A 23,985-nucleotide genomic window follows, 5' to 3' on the forward strand; every position below is an offset into this window, starting at 1 on the left:
CTGGACGTCGACACGGCGTCGACACGACATCGAGACTGGGATGTACCCGGGTTCGAATCCCGGTGCCGGCTGTGCTGTCTGGGGTTTTACCTGGGTTTCCCTCAGACGGTTTCAGACATACGTCGGCACAGTTCCCTTAGAAGTCTGCCCAGGACGCACATTCCCCCAGGGCGTCAGTCGTGACGTTGCCCACCTCTGTGAGGCCGACAATGGAGAGCCCTTTCACCCTTTCACCACCACCACCGTTTTCCGAACCAGATAAGTCTAGATAAGTCGTCTTCCGTTCCTGCGAAGTCGGCCCTGGACACATAATCCCCCTGCTATAGTCGCGAGTTTGCCCGCCTGAGCGTGGCTGACTACGGCGAGTGTCAACACTACCACCAGATGAGCCGCAGGTAATGCCGTTTCTGTGCTCGGGAAGTGCGTAGTTCTGGTTTCGGCTCATTTGCATATCAAAAATTGGCGATTTAAATATCAAAGTATGTGTTCGTTTCAGGATTTGTGAACGAGAGCGTGGATTCAAAATTACCTCCAAATTCTGCTGCCTGGTAGAAAGCGTGTGCTTAAAACGTTAATCCAAGAAATTTAGGTAATTAGTCGTTAAGTAGTTACATACGCTTTCCCACAGGACGTCTGCCTAGCCACATAACCCGCCTGCAAGAATGCATGCGGGAATGAATGGTATCAGTGTTGCTTGCACAGTTTTTTAAAGGAATAGGATAAAAGAAAACCTTGAAAACTCTGACAGAATGTTCGCTGGCTGGAATAGAGTCTGTGCTGCTTTCATAGCCCAAACATCCTTGAATTTCAACAGGCTGGGATTCTTGGAACCCCACTGTGATCGCACAATACATTTTGATGCCCTGAAGGGCTACAATAATGAAGCAGCAGGCTTATGATTTAAATATATAGTTTTATTAACAAAAATAATGTAGAGCATTTAAACAAAACAGCTTCTCAGCTCACAGTTTGAAACAAATTGCACATGTTCTCACTGTGTACAAAATACTTTATACAAACATTTGACAGCATAGCAAATAATGCTATCTGTGAACCGTGTAAATACCTAAAATGTTGCTGCATGCTACTTCATTACTGGCCTAACAAGTATAGTGCATGAAACGCTGCATATAATTCACCTAGGCCAGGTTTGTTGTATTAAAATCAGTCAGAAATACAACGTACATGAAACTTCCACAGGTCTTGGTCCCAACACGTGAAAGGAGTGACTATGGTATTCTGCAAAACGCGATATATTTGACTGAATCAAGCACCATGAACCTGAGACTTTGTTGCAGCGTTCAGACGTCTCTCCTTGTGCAAACTCTTTCCGTGTAGATTTATCGGATACATATTTTCAATAGAAACTCCACGTAAGGCTGGCATAAAAGCTTTGACAAACAAAACATAACAGAAGTTTGAACCATAACTTAAAAATATTGTTTTCACTTTCCTAGAGATTGATAGTAATCTGAGAGAACCTTCCATGCTGCAGGCTCCATGAAACCTGCAGGCGGGTTTTCGCCTTTCGCAGCCAGTGCACGCATCTTTGTCCCCGAGATAAATTCAAAGTCTTCCTTGCGGTCTGGTTCGAACATAGCCATCTTCTTCTTTGTCTTGTCGTAAGCAGCCACTTTGAAGGGGATGATTTCAAGTTGGGTCAGTCCTGGTGCCATGGACAACACCTGCAATTTTTCCCCAAGATGAGATAAGATAATAATAATCATAAAGAGCCCACATAAGACTGCACGTATCCTTACTTGGCTTTCAACTTCCTAAAGGGATATTTCAAAATGTAAAGGAAGTTGTTTTGTTTTTAGAGGGTGTATGATATACTTTTCCATTTGGCTAAGGTGCTAGCAGTATGGAATATGTACTTTACATTAAGCAACAACCTCATAATATTTTTTTACTAAGGGAAACAATCAAGCATTGTTAAATAAGGTTTCTACCATACCCGAGATCCATGAGTTGGGTCGTAAAGATCTTCCTTCTTGTCAGGGTGAGGGATACCAGCGGGATCTCTTCCCACAATGTAGAAGTTGCTTCCACAAACCATGCGTGCCTTTGCATGCCACTGCACCTGTTACAAGTATATTAAAAAAAAAATCTTACTTGGTGCCTGGCAAAGCCAACATAATCAAAATGTGATGTGCCAGAAATACTGGTTAACTGCGCAACCTACAAATTCCCACTGTGAGGGTGGTCGAGGCTAGGCTACCGTGCCCCCCATTTCTAGCTCCATTCCCATGTTCTACAGCTGCTACATGGGAAAACCCCAGCTGCAGTTTAGTTAAGATATGCAGTGATGTTCTGCGGATTGTAGCTTAAAATACATAGACTACTCCTTGCATTTTGGCAAGTTCAAAGTATTTCGCTTCACCCATCATTTCAGTTGCTACGAATACAGTTGATGTCATATGAGCACACATCCAAAAAGATTCATTTGTGAGGAAGATGGATCAAGCTAATTCAAGTTTGAAGCATGGAAGAAACAGTTCACTCTCCATTTGGAAAATGAGAAGACCTAACGAGTGAGAAAAATGTCAGTATCAACATGGCCAACTTGTACCTCTGTAGGACCAGCATACATCATCGGCGATGGAAAAATGGCCAGTATGGTCAACTTAGGATCGAGAACTCCACTTTCTAGAACTGCCTTATGTTGCCTCATCCGAACTGGGAGGGGAACATCATCATCCTTCGTCCAGCCACCTGGAAAGGACGTTACCATGAGGAACGTTATGTCCAAGTTGTGCATTACAATCTCACTGAGACATTGTGGACTTAGCAATTACCAACTAATCATACCGAGGGGGTGCAGCAGTAGGACTGGCTTTTGATATCCTTTTGCATTGAGACGCCTTCGAGTGTCTTGCATGAGAAGGGCGTGTCCATTATGGACTGGGTTTCGAAGTTGAAATGCAAACACTGCATCAGCCTGCAATACTCACATGATACAACATGTCCCATAAAGGTGTGGTAGAACTGGTGGAAGCTACACTTACTCCCATCTTGGAGAATGCCCTTCGAAGCTCCCGCGGTGTTTTCCGGTACTCGTCGAGTCCGTCGTTCCAGAAAATTCTCTCGAGAACTTCGATGTCACCGCCCACCAACCAGTCTCCACTTTCATGGATCATCTGATGAGATGAAAGAGAGAAATGAAAATCTGCGAAAAATTCAGTAATACGAAACCTTAACCAATGATTACGGATGTCACGTAAAAAAAAACATCTGTTAGGCAGAGATACTTGATAGGTTATCATGCGGGGTAAATGGTAAGTAGTGTTTTGAAGCAAGGAGTAGAGCAAGCTGGGTGAAAGGAATGCACATAAAGCTTTCTTCACCTTTACGTATGGATGACCGGGGTTGTTTGTTCCAAACTGTCTGCAGCATCTTTCTTCTTTTCGGTGCCGGTAGAACTCTGGTTGGCGTAGGACGCCATATACTTTGTTGTTGTGCCGTAGAGCAATGGCAGGCGCATTTTCGAGGCGCTCTTTGTCCTCAGTTTCGACCGCCAAGACAATTGGGATTGGCTGATTTGCAACACCACCTTTTGAAGTTGAAATGTACAATACTGGTTAGGGCATTTCAAATTGCTATGGCAGAGATCTTTCTCACTGGAAGGATTCTTGCCTCTGTACCTCTATATTAGCATTATTCTTGCTCGCAGCATTTCGACAACAATGAGTAAACAACAAATAAACAATGAATAGCATGAGTAAACAAATGCTGCGTGTGTTTTAAACATCAACACTATGCAGCAGAAACCAGTTACAGAATATGCACCCAATTCATGTCTACCTCTGTCTACCTCTGAGTCCGATGTCTACCTGCTTGAAATGTCTACCTTGTCCTTACCTTGAAACACGCAACCGAAGTGCTGGCTCTGCAGGAACTCCTTTTCTCTCATGAACCCATTTAGTGGTGTGGCCCACCCTTCTGACAGAATCTGAAGCCACTGTAAGTCCACTGTGCCAATGTTCAAAGTGGGCAGGTTCTTTACTTCGGTCAGAACGGATGAAAGCCGCTCTTCTGGGACAAACAATTCCTTCACACAGTCAACAACAGTGGCTGGCACGACACCCTACAACAAGGGAGATGCGCGCAAGTCAGTCGACATTACCAGCACTTAAAATCAGGTTTAACAATAGGAAGCACTGTAGTTGTGTTCAACCTAAAAATGTCATCTCCAGTGCTGAAGCAGGACTTTATTCTCTTATTACATTATTTATTATTAATTATTTATTACATTACTTATTATTATTTATTATTTTTATTCTCCAGATACTTCTGGTGGTTAAATGCATAGCGAAAAAGAGGCACCACCCACTGTAACTTTCTTAGGTTGAACGTAACTATAGATAGAGCTTTCAGTTTGTACAGAACATACCGGCAATATAGCCTAGCCTACCAAGAGCCTTTTTTTTTTAGCCTCGTATTTTTGTGTAAAACCTGGGAAAACCAGTTTTTATTCCCCCTCCCCTCGATTTGAACGATCGTCAGTTGGGGTACCGTAATTTTCTGTGTATAACGTGCATATTATTATGCACAAAAAAGGGCTGAAAAAATAGGCTGTGCATATTATCTATGAATGCGTGCTATACATCCATACATTTCCGCATAGGACTGACAGTCACCTTGTATCACACATGGGGGTGACGACACCAGTGTTCCCGAAGGCATGCAATTGACCTAAATCCTTGAATTCTGTCTGACCGATTTTGCACTATATCAGGCTGCGCCCCGACAAAGCGTGACGTAGATCATGAACAATAGGGTGTCATGGTACATACAGCTGTGATTGGTGTATTGCTGGCCAGTCGTAGTGACCATTGCTGGAGGTGAGGCCAAAGTGTGTATGGTGAGTTTTCTGCTTCGATTATTGAGTTTGTGCCTCTAACACTAATGCTGCATGCGACATAATTGCTGCATAAATGCTGCATAATTGCTGCATGCAACACAAGCAGCATGTAGGGTGCGTGTTATACACAAAAACATTTTTCGTTAGGGCAAAAACCAACGGGTGCATGTTATACACGGAAAATCACGGTAAGACCTAAAAAACCCTGAAAATGATTTGTGGCGTTCGCCAAAGTTACTTGGCACCTCGTGTTAATTCTATCTTAACCTTCCATTCGATATCACCCAATTTTACCCCATTTTACTGCTCCTGTTACGAAACCCAACGTTTATCTCCCAATTTTCAAAAAACTGAGAGCAGAAGTGTCTAATCTTATTGCATTCCCCCCCCTGATACTGTACAGTCAAATGCAGCACATCTAACACATTGTACCAATTCAAAATAATCACCCTGAATGATATGGAACACGGTGCGCACCTTTTCTCGGAGTAGCGCTATGACCTGCTGCACACATTCTTTGATAGGATCCTTTCCTGCCTTGATAGTGAGGTCAGGTTTTTGAGGTGCTTCATAGGGCATGTCAATCCCAGTGAAGCCTACATGAACATGGGACATGTTAGTACAATGAGCTCCAAATCCAAAATGACCGTACAGTCTGACATCAATTTACCTTTGATCTGTCCAGCTCTCGCCTTCTTGTATAGGCCTTTGATATCGCGACGTTCGCACACCTCTAATGGAGTGTCTACAAAACATTCAATGAACATCAGCCCAGCCTGCTCGTGAATTTCCCGTGCCATCACACGATCCTGTACGTTAACAAAAAAACCAAAAAAATCCTTGTCAGTGTAATTCGTACAATGTAACCGTCAATCTATTTCGAGTCTCATGTACTAAATCTTGATATTAACATTGCCTCGAGTTTGAGGGAAAACACAAGACGAGATGAACAGATAGCCTTACGAACCAGCAATGAAACAATGAAAAATTCATTGCTGGTTCGTGAGTCTATCTGTTCATCTCGTCCTGTGTTTTCCCTCAAACTCGAGGCAATGTTAATATCAATTCAACACCAGCTAGCTTGCCTGCTCCTGCTATGTTCTAAATCTTGTCACCTTGGCAAAGGGGCTGATAAAGCTGGTGAGGCAAACAACACCACTGTCAGCAAACAGCTTTGCAACTTCTGCAACTCTTCGGATGTTTTCTTCACGGTCTTGCGACGAGAAGCCGAGGTTCTTGTTGAGGCCATGCCTAATGTTGTCTCCGTCGAGCGCATAAGCAGGAATGCCATGTACACAAAGGTACTCTTCTACGCCAAAAGACACTGTTGTTTTGCCAGCACCTGAAAGCCCTGCAACAAGTGCAACAAGCTGATCTAGTTAGGTAGATTGTAGTAAAATGTTCGAACTTTTCCATATTACATTCAACGTAAGATACACACACACACAGCAAGAGGGGGTAAGAAATGGCATTCCATTTCGATACCTGTGAACCAGATGGTGCAACCTCTGAAACCTCCTTTCTGGCCAATGATCTGACCACGCTTGTCCCTGCTCACATGGTGGTCTTGAAATACTACATTTGTGGCCACATGATTCTGAAACCGTGGACAACATTATTACAACTACAATACACACATCACAATATGAACGTGAGCCATGCAAAATTGTGCACGCTATATTTCATCTACTTGAAAACAATATTGATGCGTTAAAAAGAATGTGTAACTATTTCGATTCATAGCAAGCGCAAATGTTCAGGCAGAATATTTTAAATCTGAGCAAAAGCCATCTATTATGCCAGCCATGTATTACTACAACAGCAGAAACATTCAGGAGATATAGGCAGAAGGGTGAGTTAATGCATGAAAGAAATAAGGATGCCATATTATATCAGCTGGCTGTACAACTAAGTGTCAAAAATGAGTACAACAAGGTACTTCGTACCATGCAAGGATGAGTACAATACATGCACCAAGCTCACTCTGTTGCTAACCTAAACAAGCAGGCTAACCTAAACAAGCAGGCTACGTAGCAGATGTGTCGAGGGTTAGGAAAAGGGCGCTGGGGAATTGTTAGCAAGGGCAAAGGCCACTACCACTACAGTTCTACATTCTGTTGAATTACTACTCTATTAGTACTACAGTACTAATCTACAAATGTAGATTAGCGGCAAAAAATAAGCAAAGCCATAGCGCAAGGTTGAGTAGCAGGGGGAGTCTCTTGTTATGGAGGAGGGATGCAAAATGCCAAAAATGCATGACCAAGTTTTATTACCGCATCATTTTTTTGAAAGGAGTTATTCATCTCCTGATGACCACGTGCGGGAACATCTTTCGCCTAGCGAGACGAAAAGGGGGAAGGAAGAAAACATGACCATTTATTATCAAACATAAATCAACCAAAAATTATATTAGTGTTGGCAAGTACACGGCAGACAAGTTCATGTGTCTAATGCAAAACAGATGTGCGAGGTGTCAAGTGTATTGGTTCAGTTGTTCAGTGGTTTATGTTGAAGTAATGTGACGCAGACTAGGGCAGACACAAACAGTGCAGCGGCTGCTGTTTTGTCTTGGCGTTGCTGCAACATGTTTAACCCAAGACGGGACTCTAGTTGTCCATCTATGCATACTGCATTTTTTTTCCGCAATAAAAAGCACTGCATTTGAATTCATGTGAAGCCTATGTGCCTTGTGTAAAAGATAAATTAATCGGAATACCCCGCTAAATGCTCGGCGAATGGCATGCACGTACGTAAAAACAAAAATGTGCGCAAATTAGCACCTCCAGAAAGAGCCTTCAAAACAGAGAAGAAAATGTGTCCTACTTCAATTCTAGCGCACTGATGACTATGTATCTCAGATTTGTACTTCTTCGTGACGTACAACATAGATGAACCTATTTTTAAGATGAATGAAAATGTTTCCATCGAGGGTACATCGCCCTTTATACTTGTGCCAATAGTACAAATATACATAAGGTAGGTTGACAGGTTGGTAGGTAAGGTAAGGTAAATTTTCAAATTATTTCTATTAAATATATTAGACGTAATGCAGACTTTTGACCATTGCTCATTTTGTACGAATCACCTGCTCCTGCATATCATTTGTAACAGTCACTGAATTTGTATGCTGTGTCACTCTCGTAATATGCAGAAACAGTCTGACACGAAAGGCTTGCGCAAATACGAAATGCGGCACAACCGAGAGTGAGAGTGCTGGGACATTCACCTGTCTCCCTGGAAATGGATAATAGCTCAAATTTAGGTCACAGCCTCCGAGATTTGTTTCTTGGAATACCAGCGCGATGCGGTATCTCAGATGTATGCAGTCAAGATTGACGTCTATGTGTACGTCTTACTTTTATACCTGCGAAACGTTAGAAGTAACTATAACAGTCACCATCATGCTCTATGCCATAATGAGGTGTCTACACGACAATCTTGTACGGGTTCCCTCAACTATGAAAGCAAGTGAGAGTGCAAAAGACTGATACTGGAGGCGATGAACGTCGGGTTTCCACGAATCCAAGAACCGGAATTATGTGGTGCTTACACAGCACAAACACGACATCGGAAAATATCACATAATCCCGTGATACGTGGATCTTGCCAGCTGTGGCTGTCACATATGAGATTCCGTTTCCAGGCAACGATCCTACTAGATACAGACTGGCTTAGAATCGTAAACCAACCAGGTTGAACATCATTTTTTTCGGTTTCAAGCTGTAGCGATCGATGTCAGGTGGTGCGAACCCGACGGTCAAACGCATATCTGGATGAAGCGCTGTGAAGCGCCGTGAAGCACACAAAGATGTGTATACTGGACACGTTAGTCAGGTATAAAATCATCACATTTGTCGGTCGGCTAATTTAGACTTACCGTGTCACCACCGTAGCTCAAATTCGGCATTGCTATTATTATGGCTTGGAATCGGAGCACTTCACCATGGGAATGAGAAGCAAAAGATATAGCTGCGCGGCTTACGTTCGTTGAAATAGGAACCGAAACACTCGAGGATAACCGGCGAGATGTGCCTTATTTTTGCCAACCAGTTTACTTTACCGGCGAAAGGCTGCCGCAGAGATGGCAAGTGCCAAGCAGACAGACGGCAACGAGCAACGCAACCAGTCGTTTGTATGACAGGAAGTACTGTGGCGCCACCACGGAAGTGTTACTATGGGAACGAGCGCGTTTCCTGAAAACGAAACAAGGATTTGCTGGCGCGAGACGGACTTAGTGAAAATATAGTTAAAATACACAGTTGCAAGGTGACTCCTGGTGGACAGCTTGACAGTGTTTTAAAAGGGATTGGGCGTTCTTGGGCCTTAACCTGAACCAGACGAGGCAGGATTTCGAGCGATGTCTGCGAAGACGTCGTGTCTAACCAATCATATTATATTATATTAATTATATTAACCAATATAAAAATAGCGACAGTGTCTATCAACTTTACATCTTCAGTGATTATCTCAGTATTTAGTATATCTGAAGTAGTTCTAACCAATTTCTCGAAGTTTATGGTGAGAAAGCGACGCACCAACCTACACGAAAAAGGAAACCAGACGAAGGCTGCCTGCAGAGCCTGCTGTGTATAGATAACATACACACGAACTAGGCAGTATACGTCACATATGCCGCCTGTTTCAGTATGTGTGTATTCGTGTGTGTGTTTAGAAAAAAATGTGGAAGACGGCAATACGTAATCGACGACATAACCAGTACACAACATAATACATACAATCGCAATACATACTGCAACCTAGACCCTACCCCAATACGGCGTTATGGACGTATATAAGATAACACCGGATAACATTCCAAAGATATCTATAATTGTCTCTATTTGCAGTATAGGTGGGTTTGAACCCTTCCTAGCGGTAGGGGGTTGATGAAATTGTTTAGATGAAATTTGAAATTGCACGACTGGACCACCGTGGACGGGACATTGTAGACGGGATAGAAATAGGAGCACTGAAGCAGCTGACGAAAATACTGACGAAAATACTGTATAATCGAAGAAATCAAATAAGTCAGGAAAAAGGTGCTGACGCCAGGACTCGAAAGTTGCAATCAACTGGTTTCGTGTCGTCGTATCGCGCGCTACAACTTTCTCATTGACAATTCGGGTCTAATCCTTATAATAATAATAATAATAATAAAAAAAAACGGATTAATTAATTTCATTTAATTAATTCATTAATTACAAAACAAAAATAGTTTGAGTATCCTGACACCACTGGTAACACTATGCAGTCCGTCTTTTTGGTGTGTGATGGACCTTTTTTTTTTAAAACTATGGCTCATTTTTCGTGAAACACCCCTTAAAAGTGGCACCTACGCGCCAAAATTTTTCATCGCGGAACGAAAGACGCCGTTACCTTTACAGCAATATAAAAGGAACGAGATTCTTCGGGTGCGCAAAAGGGAACAGTAATTTACGATCTCCATCTTCTCTCCTTCTCAAGAATGCGCGTAACACTGCGGTGCGGACAGGGTGGCCAACCTTCACAGCAAATCGGCGGCGTCCCCCGGACGCATACTAATCCCTCCCCCTGTCCCCCACTCCCTATTGTTGTCCTCTCTCCATCTGTTCACGTATGTGCGCCGCTAGAGCCGCAGTTGCTTCGCGGTGCTAACACGGAATTAAAAAAAAAGAACCGACCCATCAATACGAAATCTCACGCGACAGGATGGAAGATTTCGTGTTGGCGGCGACGAGGCTGAGAATGAGGATGTGCGGGACCTTCACATCCTGACCGATACAGCCTTGAGAGCCCAATTCGGTCCACAGTATTGAAAGCCCGTTAGAGAAGTACGCGCGACACAGAAAATTATATTCGAGAGACACAGACACCGCGGAAGAGTGAACTCAATTTTATGAAACGGAGAAAAGCGACAACCTTTTCGGATTTTATGTACTTTGAAAATTTGGGGGCAAAAATCCGGATTTATTTCAGGAGCTGCGAAATATGATTAAGTAGGGCAGTGCCGGGCGAAGAAGCAAATTTTCGGGAGAAAACAAAAAAAAATAAAGAGGACGAAGAGGCACTTCACTTCAGGTGAACACGAGATGCCGAGCGGCTGTACTGATTGCGCAGTGCCAGCATTAGTTGCTGAAATTGCACTTTGGCAAGTTCGGGAGGTTCGGGTTCCACGCCGAGACTTGGTGGTAACCCGGGTTCGAATCCGTCCGCCGACTGTACAGTCTTAATAGTTTTCCGTGGATTTTCCTCAGACGGCTGTACGATAAATATCGGCACAGTTCCCTGTGAAGGCGGCCCAAGACGCACGTCCCCCCCCCCGCCCCCTGAGATAATGGTGACGTTGCCCGCCGGGGAGCGTGGCCGTCCGTGCCAAGCTATCTGTAGAGCTGAGGCAATTAAACACGAAATCGGCCCAGGACGCATACTAACCCTCCCCCCTTCCTTCCTGCTGTCCTCTCTCCATCTGTCCACGTCTGTACACCGCTCATAGCCACAGCTGCTTCGCGGCGCTAACGCGGAACTAAAAAAGAAAGCATCGGTTGAGACCGCAACTTGATCAATGATATGTGGGTGCTTTTGCGTGCATCAGCCTCAACAACAAAAAAGTCCGTCTGAGCACGGGTTTACGACTGATAAAGCCCGGCACTCGCCAACGCATCATCTGTGCCAGGATTGTTTGCACTGATAAGGTGGCAGCGGCTATCTGCCTACACTTGTGACCCGGAGAGCGAACAGGTGACCCCAAAAACTTTCCGAGGCACTGAGGTCGTTGACTGTCGTGACTGTTTGGAAGCGTAGGAGTCCCTGTCTATAATTTTACCATCGCCAGCTGGTGCAGCCTAGTTTCGTTTCGCTGTTTCGTGCTCAGCTGCGCTGCCCTCGTTTTACTCTGTGCTTCCGTACATAGCACCCACACCAGTGTGCCAGATAACTGGGGTTCTGAGTTTTCAGAGTTTTTGATTTTGGACAATTCGAAAGGTGTTTACCGGAGTTTTCAACCTTTCCGAAATTCGGAGTTTTTGATTTTGGAAAATTCGGAGGGTGTTTATCGGAGTTTGCAACGTTTAAAAAATTCGGAGTTTTTCGGGGGATTAAAAGCGGCGCCGATTTCAGAGTATTTCGGAGCAGTCATCGCAGAGATAATGCAACGACAGAAGTACAAATTTTCAGCAGTCATTCTTGATCTTTCTTTCCTACGTTCTACGTTCTACGTTCACGCTAGATACGGGAAAACCCAGAATGTCCAAGATTGCACGCACTAGTAGAGGCTATTCCGCAAGCTGAGAGGTTCAGAACTGCTCTGGGGGTACACAGAACAGAAGGGACAATAACTTTAAAGCGCTACAGAGACAAGGACAGAGAGAGATACACAACACATAGGCACACTTCCAACAAACGTTTATTGAAAAATACACAAACTGCTTAAATGCTAACTGGAGCCACCCTACCGTGGCCCCTGCCTTGCCATCTTTGCTGAAAGTGCGCCTATGTATTGTGTATCTCTCTCCGTCCTTGTCTCCGTAGTGCGTTAAAGTTATGATCTTGTACCAACAGGCCCAGCTCTTCTCGTTGCTCAAGAAGGGACAAGTGTGTGTACTAGTAGGGCCATTCAAGTGTCCAGAGACCCTGAAGGAGGATACCACTTCTGACCCGGTTTTTCCGAGAAGTAGGAAGCCTACAGATAACCAATAACTAGGGTACCGCGTTTTCGACATTTGCCGAGAAATGCCGAAAAACACATGCCGAATATTTTTCTGGAAATTCGGCATATTCCGAAAAACTCCGAATTATACTCTTGGGTATGATACAACATGCCGAAAATGCCGGGTACCGGATTGAATTTTTTTCCTTCGGGGTATCACATTTCAGTGTATAGTTTCTTAAACATAGTTTCTGGGTGGAAAGCAGGAAGTACGACCCTGGTGAGCCACTAGCCTCGAATGCAGGGGAAATCATTTCCCTGTAACACTTTTATCAGTGAGTCGAGGGGTTTCAAGTATTCCTGGAACCCTCCAACAAAGGAAAGGAAATTCTTCCTGTTCTCAATGTCCGATAAGGTGTTTCCACATGACGTCAAACGAACGCGTTTGGCCACTATGCTGGTGGCCACTATGCTGGTGGCCACTTTTTCGGCGCAGCTGCCGAGATTATCTAGCATTTGCTCGAAAACGAAGCCTTGAATGGTGTTTTGAAATCCGGTCGCGTCCGTATCCCGAAGACACTTCGTCATTGTCGTTCTCACATTTTCTTTTATGAAAACTATGGTTGTCGCATTGAAAAATAGCGCAGTTTGTCATCTTTCAATGCCGATAGCACGAAAAGTGATCACCAGTGGCGCGCATGCCACGTCACTGCTACGCCGCCACGATGTGACGTGCACTCTTAGAAATGAACTTCACCGCATAGCACGCTCCTAGCCAACCCTCATGTCGAATGATATCGTTATCTGCCCTGATTTGCTAAAAACGAGGGCGTACGCCATTTTTGTGACAATTATGAACAGCATAAGTGTCACAAAAAAGGCGTACGCCTACCGTTTTGAACAAATCAGGGCACATAGCTATATCATTCGAGTTGATGGTTGGCTAGGAGCGTGCTATGTGGTGGAGCTGTCCTCCTTGTATGAGTCCTTGGGAGTATTATGGCTGGCATGTATTCTTTGTGCAAACGTCTTAAAATACCGAAAGTATCCGAATTTGACCAAACATAAAAATGCAAAAAAAAGAACAAAAGAAAAAGAAAATAAAGAAATGCCCGCAACTCTATAGATTAAGACTGATTGACTTATCATGGTTTTCAGAATGGTTATCCTGAATGCTTTCCGACACACTAAAACTTCCTAATCATTGGGGATAATTAAGAAATCGTAAGCGCCCTCCGATTCAGTATCGGTCTCAGTCAATCAGATATCAGCTACGTAATATCAGCCATTCCAAAGGAATCCAGAGATTGACTTATCATGTTTTCTGTAACGTTACTGTGAAACATTTACGTTTTCCTAAAGCTTCCTTTTTTAGTCGTTATCGGGGACACCTTCCAATGGGCACGAAAACTCTCTAGAGCCTCTAGTTTTATCTTGTTGCTTCCAGTTAATTTTTACCTGTATGTATTGCAAGAAATCCATATCGTACAGGCTATTTTGCATTTTAAAAACTAAACTTGATTTTTAAAAGTGTTCTTTTTGGTCTCTGAAAGAACGAGTGGTAAGGGTAAAACGTTTTGCCCCACTCTGGGGGCCTATTTTACTTTCAAGTGTGACCCTCTCTCGTAAACCAGATATTTTCTTCGTGTTAACCGCCTTCTCCATTCCGGTTGGTTCCTGTTACAGCCGTCATTTCAGTAACTGCTACGTGCGTGCAGCCTGTCAACGCGAAATTTTCCCACGCGTGCCTTTCCTCCATTATCTTTGCTTGTCAAGGACACTCGTGCCGACGTACAAAACCTGCCCCTTGACGACATATCTGATCCTATCATGGTGCAAGCTGATTAAGGATGGGCATCAGAGGATATTGCATCATAATTCATAATCGGGGCTTTACGTAGAGGATATTGCGAGACACACAAGTCTATAGCTTATGTCGACTCTATCCAAAGATTCTGGAGTGTCGATGAAAACGAACGCGCACGCAACTCTTCAACAAAAAAACAAAAACGGGCAATAGCAATGTCATTTGCGGGCGACTAAATTGGTCTAAATTCGGGGACTAAATTTGTACTGGTCAAGTCGAATCCTATAGACACGCATGTTAGCTCATAAGGGACTTCGTGTCCTTGCACTTTTGCCGCCAGCCAGCATTTTAATATGCAACTACTGGCACGTACGTGAAAGCATGCTTCGCCCTTTTGCCGCTAAACGTTTATGCACGTTTTTGAAATGTCGCGGGAAAGTTACTTACATTGGTCGCGGACGCACGAAAACGAGGCCCTGCGCTACGCATCGTATTCTTCCGAAAACTCACTATGCTACGACACACGCCTCGTGAGAGGCAGCGAGAGTCGCAAACTTTCTTCCTGGCTATACAGTTCCGCTATCAGTCGCTTAATGGGAGTCACGCGAGCTGGGTCTTTATGCACATGTTGCGAAAGGCGGAAACTGTGGTTGCGAATGGACGTCTTTAACGACGATACGGGTAGCTGCTCGCGACCGTGGATTCGAATTGAATCGTCCGGCCATGTCTTTTATCTCAACATGCGAGTCTATAGTGGAGCAATGTAATGCAAATTTGAGCGCATAGATGTGGCAGGCTTTATCGTATCAATTCAAACTGCTCAATATACAATAGAAACGCAAAGAGTACCCGTCTACCTTGCTAGAAGAAGCAGTATGCAAACAGATATATACGAAAGCATAGTTATGTGAGAGTACACGTATATATACAGGGTGGGTGCTGTAAAAGAGCAGTCACATTTTCGCGCGTGCCGCTATACTTGACAGACAGACTTCCGCTGGCACACAGTGAATAATTTATGCCAGAGAAACCTACGAAAAAAAAATCGTGACTACAATGTGACTACGTAGTTGTGCAATCCGTTATGGTGCACATATTCCAGCCCAGGCTCGTGGAACTTCGATTCAACGTGACTTTACGTGACGTGACGTGAGGCTTTAGTAGAAAAGGAAAACAGTTACCAGCACACTAACACTTCACTCGATAGGGAGTGTGGCATATGAGAGTTAATTTTCTGTTCCTTACATTGGAAAATGCGTGGATCTCCAGTAGTATAGCACACTGTCGCTCTCCTCTAAAAATTCGCAGAAACGCGGAGTCTACGCCGGTACCTATCTGACAACGAAAGTAAAGTTAAATAAAATAAAGTATATTTCTGCGAATTTTGGTACGACAGGTAGTATGTGGTAGGCAAGATGCACGTAGCTTCATACAATAAAAATAATGGAATCCCTTATATGGCCAACACATTCTGAAATTCTAACTCGAGGAGTCGTACCCTGTTGACGGTGTACGAAATATTTTGTACTGCGAGGTTAAACCTACAATACATATTGTGGGGAAGAAGATACATCATCTTCGCCCCCACCCTAACTCAGGGGACCCTGTCGCTCGTGATTCGAACTCAGCTCTACGCTTTTGATAAACTCCTTTGATAGATAAACTTTGATTTTGATAAATTCCTATTTTTCTCAACCACACGCTTATTACGATACGCTTACGCTACGGAAGTACAAGTAACATCCTTTGAAGGAGTGGTAAAAATGGTGTGTATTCAGAAAGGTACATATGTACTTATACCAGCGGCATTGCCGAGGTAGGCCGCTCGTTGGTGGTAGCTAAGGTCGCGCTGAAGACTGGGAGGTGGAGGGTTCGAATCCTACCACCGGCTGTGCTGTCTAAGGTTTTCCGAAGACTTTCCTTACGAATGTCGGCACAGTTCCCCCTGAAGTCGACCCAGGACGCATACTAACCCCCTGTCCTCCCACTCCTTCCTGCTGTCCTCTCTCCATCTGTCCACGTCTGTACGCCGCTCATAGCCCAGTTTCTTCGCGGCGCTAACACGCAAAAAAATATGTACCTATTAAAAAAAGCTGCAGTTGCTTCGCGGCGCTAAAAAGATGCGCGCCCTGGTATGGTATATGATATTGTGTTGTGCGTCATGAGCGCGTAGGAGTGCGTCAAGAAAACGAGCACATACAAACAAACAAGTAAATAATGATAATAAAACAAAACAAACGCACTTGACGTGCTACCCTTGAACGCAGTCCGAGGACTTCATGGGAAAGCCGTCGCGTTCCACACAATGTAATCTCCGTGATAAGGTGGAATTGTCTGCAGTGGCATCAGCCCACTAGACTCTGCCCCAATAAAGTAAAGCTGACGTGACCCGTCATTTTCCAGTCACGAGAACAGGGTTTCGCATCAACAGGAAACGCGAACAAGAACCGAAAGAAACGAAGTCAAGGCAGACGACTTTCGAGAGACAACAACTCGTGCAATGTGCGAGGCTGTTGTGCAAAGCCAAGAGAGCGTGTAAGGCCGGTTTCACACGAACGTTTTTCGCGTCCGTGTTTTTAACGGAGGCAAAACGGACCCATTGGAACCTATGGGGATCGATTGCCCTTAGGTTCTGTTTTTGAAGCACACGGACGACGAACGGTCTTGTGAATCCGGCCTAAGCTTCAGGTATATATGCACCTATGCAACTTCGACACGCGCAGGTCTGTTCGTGAAACAGGTGCTGTCAAAATGCGAAGGCCTAGTAAGCGAACGTAACTAGCTTGACACTTCGTTTGCTTTTTTGACGTCTACTACTTGTATTTCTTTTCCGATGATGTCAAAGCGAGCTGACAGAGCTGAGACGTTAACAGCCTAAAAGCTGTTGTAAAGTTGTGAAATCCCTCTACATTTCCAGGAACTTCCGAGAGCTTCGATCCCTTTCAATTACCTCGATACGATGAAACGTGTTAGTTCATGCTTCTCTCTTCCTCCCTCTTTTTTTTTTTTTTTCACTCTAGTCAGTCTTGATGTCCGCCATCAATGCTTTCGTCGAAAAAAAGAATGAAAATATAAGCGTAACCTTATACGAGGAGTACACAAGGAGGCTTGTGCAATGAAACGTAAGCCACTTGCCTTGAATGTTGCAACATAACAGCTGTAGTTGCTCCATACACAAGTAAAGTCCCAAAACAACATGAAATACTGACATAAGAAGTGCAAGCCTCACCCGAACAAGCTGTGCAGCTCTTCCTACCACGGCTACTCTTACGTTTGTCAAACAACAGAGAAAGCCAAGTTCTTTTGTTTGTTTTTTCATGGGCTTGTTACGAACCAGTAGCGCTTTCATTGTTTCAGGAAGTGGCAAATATACGCTCCAAGTTTTTGAGCGGTAGCACTTCTGTGTGCAGACAGGCCACTCAAAATCCACAACCACATCCACATTGAGCGGCATGCCGGTTCTCACTGACTCCGTTATATTGAAATCACTCCAATTAGCACACAGCGGCAAGAGCGGCTGTACACTTTGAAGTGCCAGCGTAGCATAATACGGTCAGCGCACTTAACTGGTACATATAGGTATAATCAATTAGATACATGATGAATGGTACCTTCTTTTTGCTACAACCTTCAACAATCTCCTTTAGCCTTCAACAATGTTGTGTCTCCGTCACGAAGGAGATAAATTTCTCTTTTATGGACACAAACAGTAAACAAAATAAATAAATAATAAATAAATAAATATCATTCGTCTTCCGATGAGTCGTTTTGGCTGTAAACAGGTTTTGGGGAATGGCGACGTGAAAAATATAGTGGGCTAACGCGTTGGAAAAACGTGGTTTCTTGTTTAAAATTACTTAAAAATTTAAAAATGTACTAGTGAAATGTAACTGCGTTTTATTGAATATTTGTATGAAGAAAATTAGAAATGAAAGTATCAGCGCCAAGTTTCGCGTACTGCAGTGTAAGAAACAAACAAATAAAGAAAGAAAAAGCGAAGTGAACCCGTGTAAGTTTCCTAAACTAAAGCACAAGTGATTCCAGTCAGAAGCCTTGAGCCTTTGTTCCACTTTGGGGATATACGTACGATTGTGCCGCGAGAGAAACAAAACGGGAAAATCCGATGTCTGCGCCGTCCTGTCATCTCATCTCAAACAAGCTCAGTTTTATTGGAAGAAAATTTACAAATGACGACTCACCAAGTACTGGTATGCAACACAGTTGATCATGATGATCGTTTCAAGGATGTCGATACTGTGATCAGCACAGAGCGGTACCTCGAAGTCGTCTACGAGGACTCAGGCGTGGTGCGCGTGTGTGACGACGGGCAACGACTCTTTTTACGTTGTGTCCGTATCAGCTCGTTCGAGAGGAAATAGCCCCTGAGTACTTCACCCTCGCCTTAACAATCGTCATCACGTACCTTGCATGTGCTCCGCCGCAATTAGCCGAGGTCGGTCGGGTGCATGATCTGTCAACTTTCGCTCATTATTACGCCACATTGTCGTAAATGCTCAGTAACACCGTCGCTCAGTTTTGCTCCGAGTAACATATTTCAGCTGCCGATATGCAGTTATACTACTAGTGACCAGTTGGTTATGTCGAACAGGTTTATAGGAAAGAGGTTGTCGGCCTTGATGAGCGTGACAGCAGATTGTGACTGTATATCTCCTTGGTGGACTTTACGGCGTCTTTATATTTTGTAGCAACGTCTGAAAATTGTGCGGTGCGACGAAAGTCGACACAGTCGTTAAAGAAAAGTATGAACTAAGAGCTGCCGAAACAAATATCAGGAGTCGGCAGTAACTTTAACAGTTTTGTATTATGATACTAGTTCTGTAATAATTTATCTCTGTTATAATACCCAATCTCTGAACGTATTTGTATATGTGCGCAGTCCACAAAATTAACATGAGTCATATAGGGTAATGCGGGGCAAGATGAGACAGAAATTTGCAACTGAGTATGAAATTTTTATTTTTCCGTGCTTAAAAAAAAAAGAAAAAGAACTAGCCATAGGCACATTCTCGGTGGTATAGAGCTTCTGACCTGTAAATACAGAACCGACATAGCCGGTCTAAAATAAACACAGAACAAGAAATGCAGATTGTCTCATCTTGTCCCAACCCTCGGGGCAAGACGAGACAGCGCGTGGGGCAAGATGAGACACGCCGTGGTAATGAACTATACAAATTATTTTTTTTGCAATCCAATCAGACAAAGTGAAGCCCGTGGGCTCCTACACAACCCCCTGAGACCACTGCCCACATGATGTGCAAAAAAACGACACAGAACCCGGTGCTATTTTGCTAAACCGTGCTTTGCAAACAAGGCACCGCCAGTTTGACGCGTCGCTGGTCGCTCGCTTTTGCGCCGCTTCTGCTTTGCTCGAAATAATCTATGAGACAGGAGGAAAATTTGCTGGAAAATCCTAGCCCACATTCAAAAAAGAAATGTGTGAGGAACAAGCGTAAGGCCACCTAATAGTTGACTTATCAGTTTCTAAAATACATTAAATTTAAATTGCACCAAATTTATATTAGATTAAATTGTCGTGCCTTACACCGTGCATATCATCCTATTAATTTTACTGTTCAACACCGGATAACCAAACGTGTCCATATTTTGCATATATCTAGATGAATTAATAAAGAAATAGGATGTGCACTTACATTGGCAGAATAAGCCTGCGAAACGCTGCTGCACAGATGACAAGAAAAAGGACTACAGAAAATTGCGCTTTTTTGACGGGTGCCTCCCTACGTTCTTGGTATACAAGTAACCTTTTTTTTTCTCTTCAATGCATGCATCAATCCGGACAATTCTCACGTGCAATTAAGGGGACGTGCAGAACCACATATGAGTAGAGTTTCAAGCGCATGTAGCAACGAGTCTCTGAGCCAGGCGGCGTCCAGCAAAAAATGCCGCGTCTTGCCCCGTGTCTCATCTTGGCCCAACATACCCTAATCTAGAAGGTGTAATACTCACTGCGAGTTCCTAAGTCGCACCTACCGAATGTCTCTCATGCATTCATGCTCATATTCCTGCTTAATTTCTTTCTTGATAACCCACGTGTTGAATGCCACTGTATTTGTAATGCAGTGATACAACGGCAATACACAGAAGCATTATTGTTATGAGGGATGAGCCAACCGAATCCGCGAATCCTTGAATCCTAGGCAGGGATTCGAGATTCAGGAATCTTAATCCCAGTGTCCAAAACCGCGAATCGGATCTTTCTAATCTCTATACCAACCATGTTTGTTTCTTCCTGTTTAAAATTGGCGCATCCGGAGTCCGCCGAAAGCCTGATTGGACGGCTTGTGTTTTCTTGTTTGTTTGTTTGTTTGTTTACTTTGCTCTGGACTGAAAGAATTCAGACAGAAACTCTTACATTACAAGTTTAAAGGTTTAAAAGTACCATGGTTTTGCTATTGCTATGGTTTCTTAGCTTTAATGGAAACAATTTAGACTCGAGAGTTTATGTATTTCCTGTAGTCGATGAGCAACATGTTAATAACATACTATACATTTATGAAGAAGTCTATAGGTATGTTTTCTCCTAAAAGTGAACTATTATTTAATGTGTGTTTCGTTAAACAAGTATATCAAATTCTGCTCCAAAATACTTTTCAGTAGAAGTGTTTTTCCCCCATGGATTTTTAAACTTTTTAAAGAAAGAATTCGGAAATTCGAGATTCGTAAGATTCGTGGATTCGCAAAACCTTCCTTGGATTCGGATTTGTATTCGGAAAATTCTAGATTCGTCCCATCTCTAATTATTACGTATTATAATACCTCAGAATCAAGTTTTGCTTGTTAATAATACTAAGTATTCTTTTCAAAAACAAGTATACGGGTACTAGTGTCTACCTCCGCGATATATGCACGCACAAAGTAAATGCAAAAGTACGATCAAGGGCATAACGTGAGTATATACAACTCTCTGTAACGAATCCAAACACAAATCCCATTGCAATACTACAAGGATATCTCTATTTGAAATTATCTACCTAATGGGATGACATACAGAGAGGAGAACGTGCTTATTGGACTTTTAAAAGTCACGATAGTTTTTAAACCTCATTCATACCAGCACGAAGGAAATAATGTCTATTGTAATGTCCATTGTAATGTCTCGGGTCTTACTTCACAGTCTATTGTAGGAGCAGAAAAACAGGAGCAACCGTATACACCCGTCGTCTCGCATAAATGAGGTCATGCAAAGACAACACTAGCCTCCTGTTTTGTAGACTCACTTTATCAAGTTGGCTCTGTTACAAATATCCCACCCATCTCTATACACTAATAACTAGGAACACAGGTCTCCTTTCTTCCGCATTCCCCCCCCCCCCCCCTCCGGCTATTACTAAATAGATAGTGATGTCTAGATGGAACAGAGTTCGCGCATGTTCATTTCGAAACATTACAAAGCGTTTGCTGGAAACAGTTGCTTGTAAAGCGCTGAAGATGACGAGGGAAAGGGACTGTTAGGCTCGGACACAAAAACTTGAGCGTCTTCAGTATAGCTCCTCTGTCCATCGTTGTCTGTGAGGACAAATTCCGGAATACTGCATGTGGAGATTTCCGGCGCACGATACCCAGGTTGTCGAAATTATCCGCAGTCCCACCACCATGGGACACGTATAGCATTAGCATGTAGCCACGTGGTGGTCACAATGGCGAGCGGACTCTCCTTACGTGTAAATCTACTTCCAATTATTATTACTGTTAGTTCAGCTGTCTGTCGGTAATGAATATGCCGTTTAAAACCGAAGCGAATACGAAGCGTATAGAACCGAACTAAACATCATATGTGCATCATACGCGGTTCTCCGTATAAAGCATCACTCACTTTGTTTTATATCTTCCATTCTGGCAATTTTAAGCTCAGTACGAATGCAGCTTCGAAACTACTGTAATAGCATGAACGTATTTTGTTTGGAGGAGACATGGCTTCTGGATTCGAAATTGCAATATAGAATCATGCGGAATTGGAATCAAAAATGGAATTATTAGTTTCTGTATTATTCGTACAGTTGTTGTAATGACGCAGCACGTGATATAGACACGTCTTACGTCAGTTATTTTCCGGATGAGTCCTATAACTTTATCTACGGCGAAGACCTAGTTGAGCGTTTATGATGCCACTGATACAGACGGGTATTAGATAGAGAAAAAAGCTTTCTGTGGCTACATAAACAACATCCTGGCAAATGATGCTTTGTCATCTCTTGTTTGGCATCATTAAACTTTGAATCATCATCATCATGCCGTGTTTTATTTTGCGTTTATGGACAGCGCAGGAATGACGTTACAACCGTTCCGCCAAGGTACAACAACATGCGGCTGATACCTTGTGCATTTCACAACAACGGAACATTGAACGGCACATGCCATCTTCCGCGAGGGACGTGAAATACGGTGTATATGCCGTGCGTTGGTATCTCAGTGCACATTAAGATAATCGTCAGTTTATTGATTAAATTAATTCACAGTGTGGCGTCGCTCGTGATCATAGTTGTGAAATATATGATGATGTCTATTGAATGGCGGACATCACGTATTGAACATTTAATGTAATTTAATATTTAGTTTAACAATGCATAGTACTTAATGTTAATCATCACGGGTGAGGTGTCTCGACTCAAAGTAACGACGTTTTTCTAGCCTCTGTTAGTTTTAGGAATGTACAACAGAATGCTTGCAAATGTTCGAGATTGTTTATGTCTGCAGAACGGGCCTTACTCTGAAAGAATATGGCATGTTCTGTACATCACGGTCTTTTCTAACACAGAATGCCCAAAAATTATGTAAAAACAACAACAACAACAAAAACTTTGCACATTATTGCGCGGTTAACAGTGCATCATTCAAACATAGCTTGTCACCGTATTGAGAACATTGTGAAACGGGCTCGACGATTCATGTGCATATACACACATTTTTCGCACATGCGCGCATTTTTCTGCAGCGAACTATTTTATTTACCAGTGCGCGGCACGGAATACGGCACACCATCATGTCTTAGTCGTTTCATGAGTTAAGCACTTAACAAAATTAAGCGAATTCCACGGTCCAGCAGGTCAGCCAGCAGACAGGCTTCGGCTAGCAGGGTGTCCGAGAAGCAATGTTGTACGTAACACCGTTAAAAGGAACGCCGTTGCCATATAATCGGGGCTTTCTTCGGTATCGAAGAGCGGATCGCGATGCTTTCTTAAATCGGTATCGGAAAAGTATTAAAGTTACACATTTATCGTAACGAGATCCCCGCATCGTTACCGGTACGTAGCGCGGAGCAGTTACAAGGACAGCTTTTCGAACGTTCAACGTGTCTTCAAAAAAAGTGAACACAGCAGTTCCCTCTATAGTGCTTCTGAAGAACATCCGTTCAGTGTGTGTGCAGACACGCTCACAGGAAATCGCACTAGTATATCACAGACGAAAACTTCTTGTGCCAGCTATTGCTAAAATTCAGTCCAAGTGTCCAAGCTTTAAATATTCTGCGTTTCTGTTGCAAAAGCGTCTTCTCCCAATTCGCTGAACATTATACAAATAGAGTGCCCAGAAGTGCACTCTATCTTTAATAAACATACCCCCCCCCCCCCCCCCCCCCACACCCACAAGCGAGATTTCAATGTTGCAGATATCACGCGACTTCTTATGTTCAGCAAAGTTACAGGGTAA

At 43.4% G+C, this 23,985-nt stretch overlaps 1 protein-coding gene across 6 annotated transcripts; it reads right to left on the minus strand.

Annotated features, from left to right (window-relative positions):
* Positions 1-893: 893 nt before the first annotated feature.
* LOC135368679 (bifunctional 3'-phosphoadenosine 5'-phosphosulfate synthase-like) lies at positions 894-18,642 on the minus strand. Of its 6 annotated transcripts, none has more exons than XM_064602118.1 (14): positions 18,498-18,642; positions 7,141-7,203; positions 6,350-6,461; positions 5,980-6,215; positions 5,535-5,673; positions 5,342-5,460; positions 3,862-4,087; positions 3,348-3,553; positions 3,009-3,140; positions 2,812-2,941; positions 2,573-2,715; positions 1,958-2,083; positions 1,761-1,775; positions 894-1,685 (listed from the first exon to the last, which is right to left on the minus strand). In XM_064602118.1, exons 1-14 carry the CDS (start codon positions 18,525-18,527, stop codon positions 1,446-1,448), a joined length of 1,917 nt encoding a protein of 638 aa, XP_064458188.1. In that variant the 5' UTR covers positions 18,528-18,642; the 3' UTR covers positions 894-1,445. The 6 variants fall into 6 exon arrangements, with proteins under 6 accessions (XP_064458188.1, XP_064458187.1, XP_064458191.1 ...); XM_064602117.1 differs by lacking the exon at positions 18,498-18,642 and adding an exon at positions 8,745-9,002; XM_064602121.1 differs by lacking the exon at positions 7,141-7,203.
* Between the last annotated feature and the right edge of the window lie 5,343 nt (positions 18,643-23,985).

The sequence above is a fragment of the Ornithodoros turicata genome, chromosome 9, assembly GCF_037126465.1.
Source record: "Ornithodoros turicata isolate Travis chromosome 9, ASM3712646v1, whole genome shotgun sequence".
NCBI classification, from domain to species: Eukaryota; Metazoa; Arthropoda; class Arachnida; order Ixodida; family Argasidae; genus Ornithodoros; species Ornithodoros turicata.

Coding starts and splice junctions, on each gene's coding strand:
- LOC135368679 (XM_064602118.1), bottom strand. CDS start 18,527: ATGATCAACTGTGTTGCATACCAGTACTTG. Junction 5,674..5,979: donor TTATCAGCCCCTTTGCCAAG/GTGACAAGATTT, acceptor GTTAACGTACAG/GATCGTGTGATGGCACGGGA. Junction 2,084..2,572: donor TGTATGCTGGTCCTACAGAG/GTACAAGTTGGC, acceptor TACTTGTAACAG/GTGCAGTGGCATGCAAAGGC.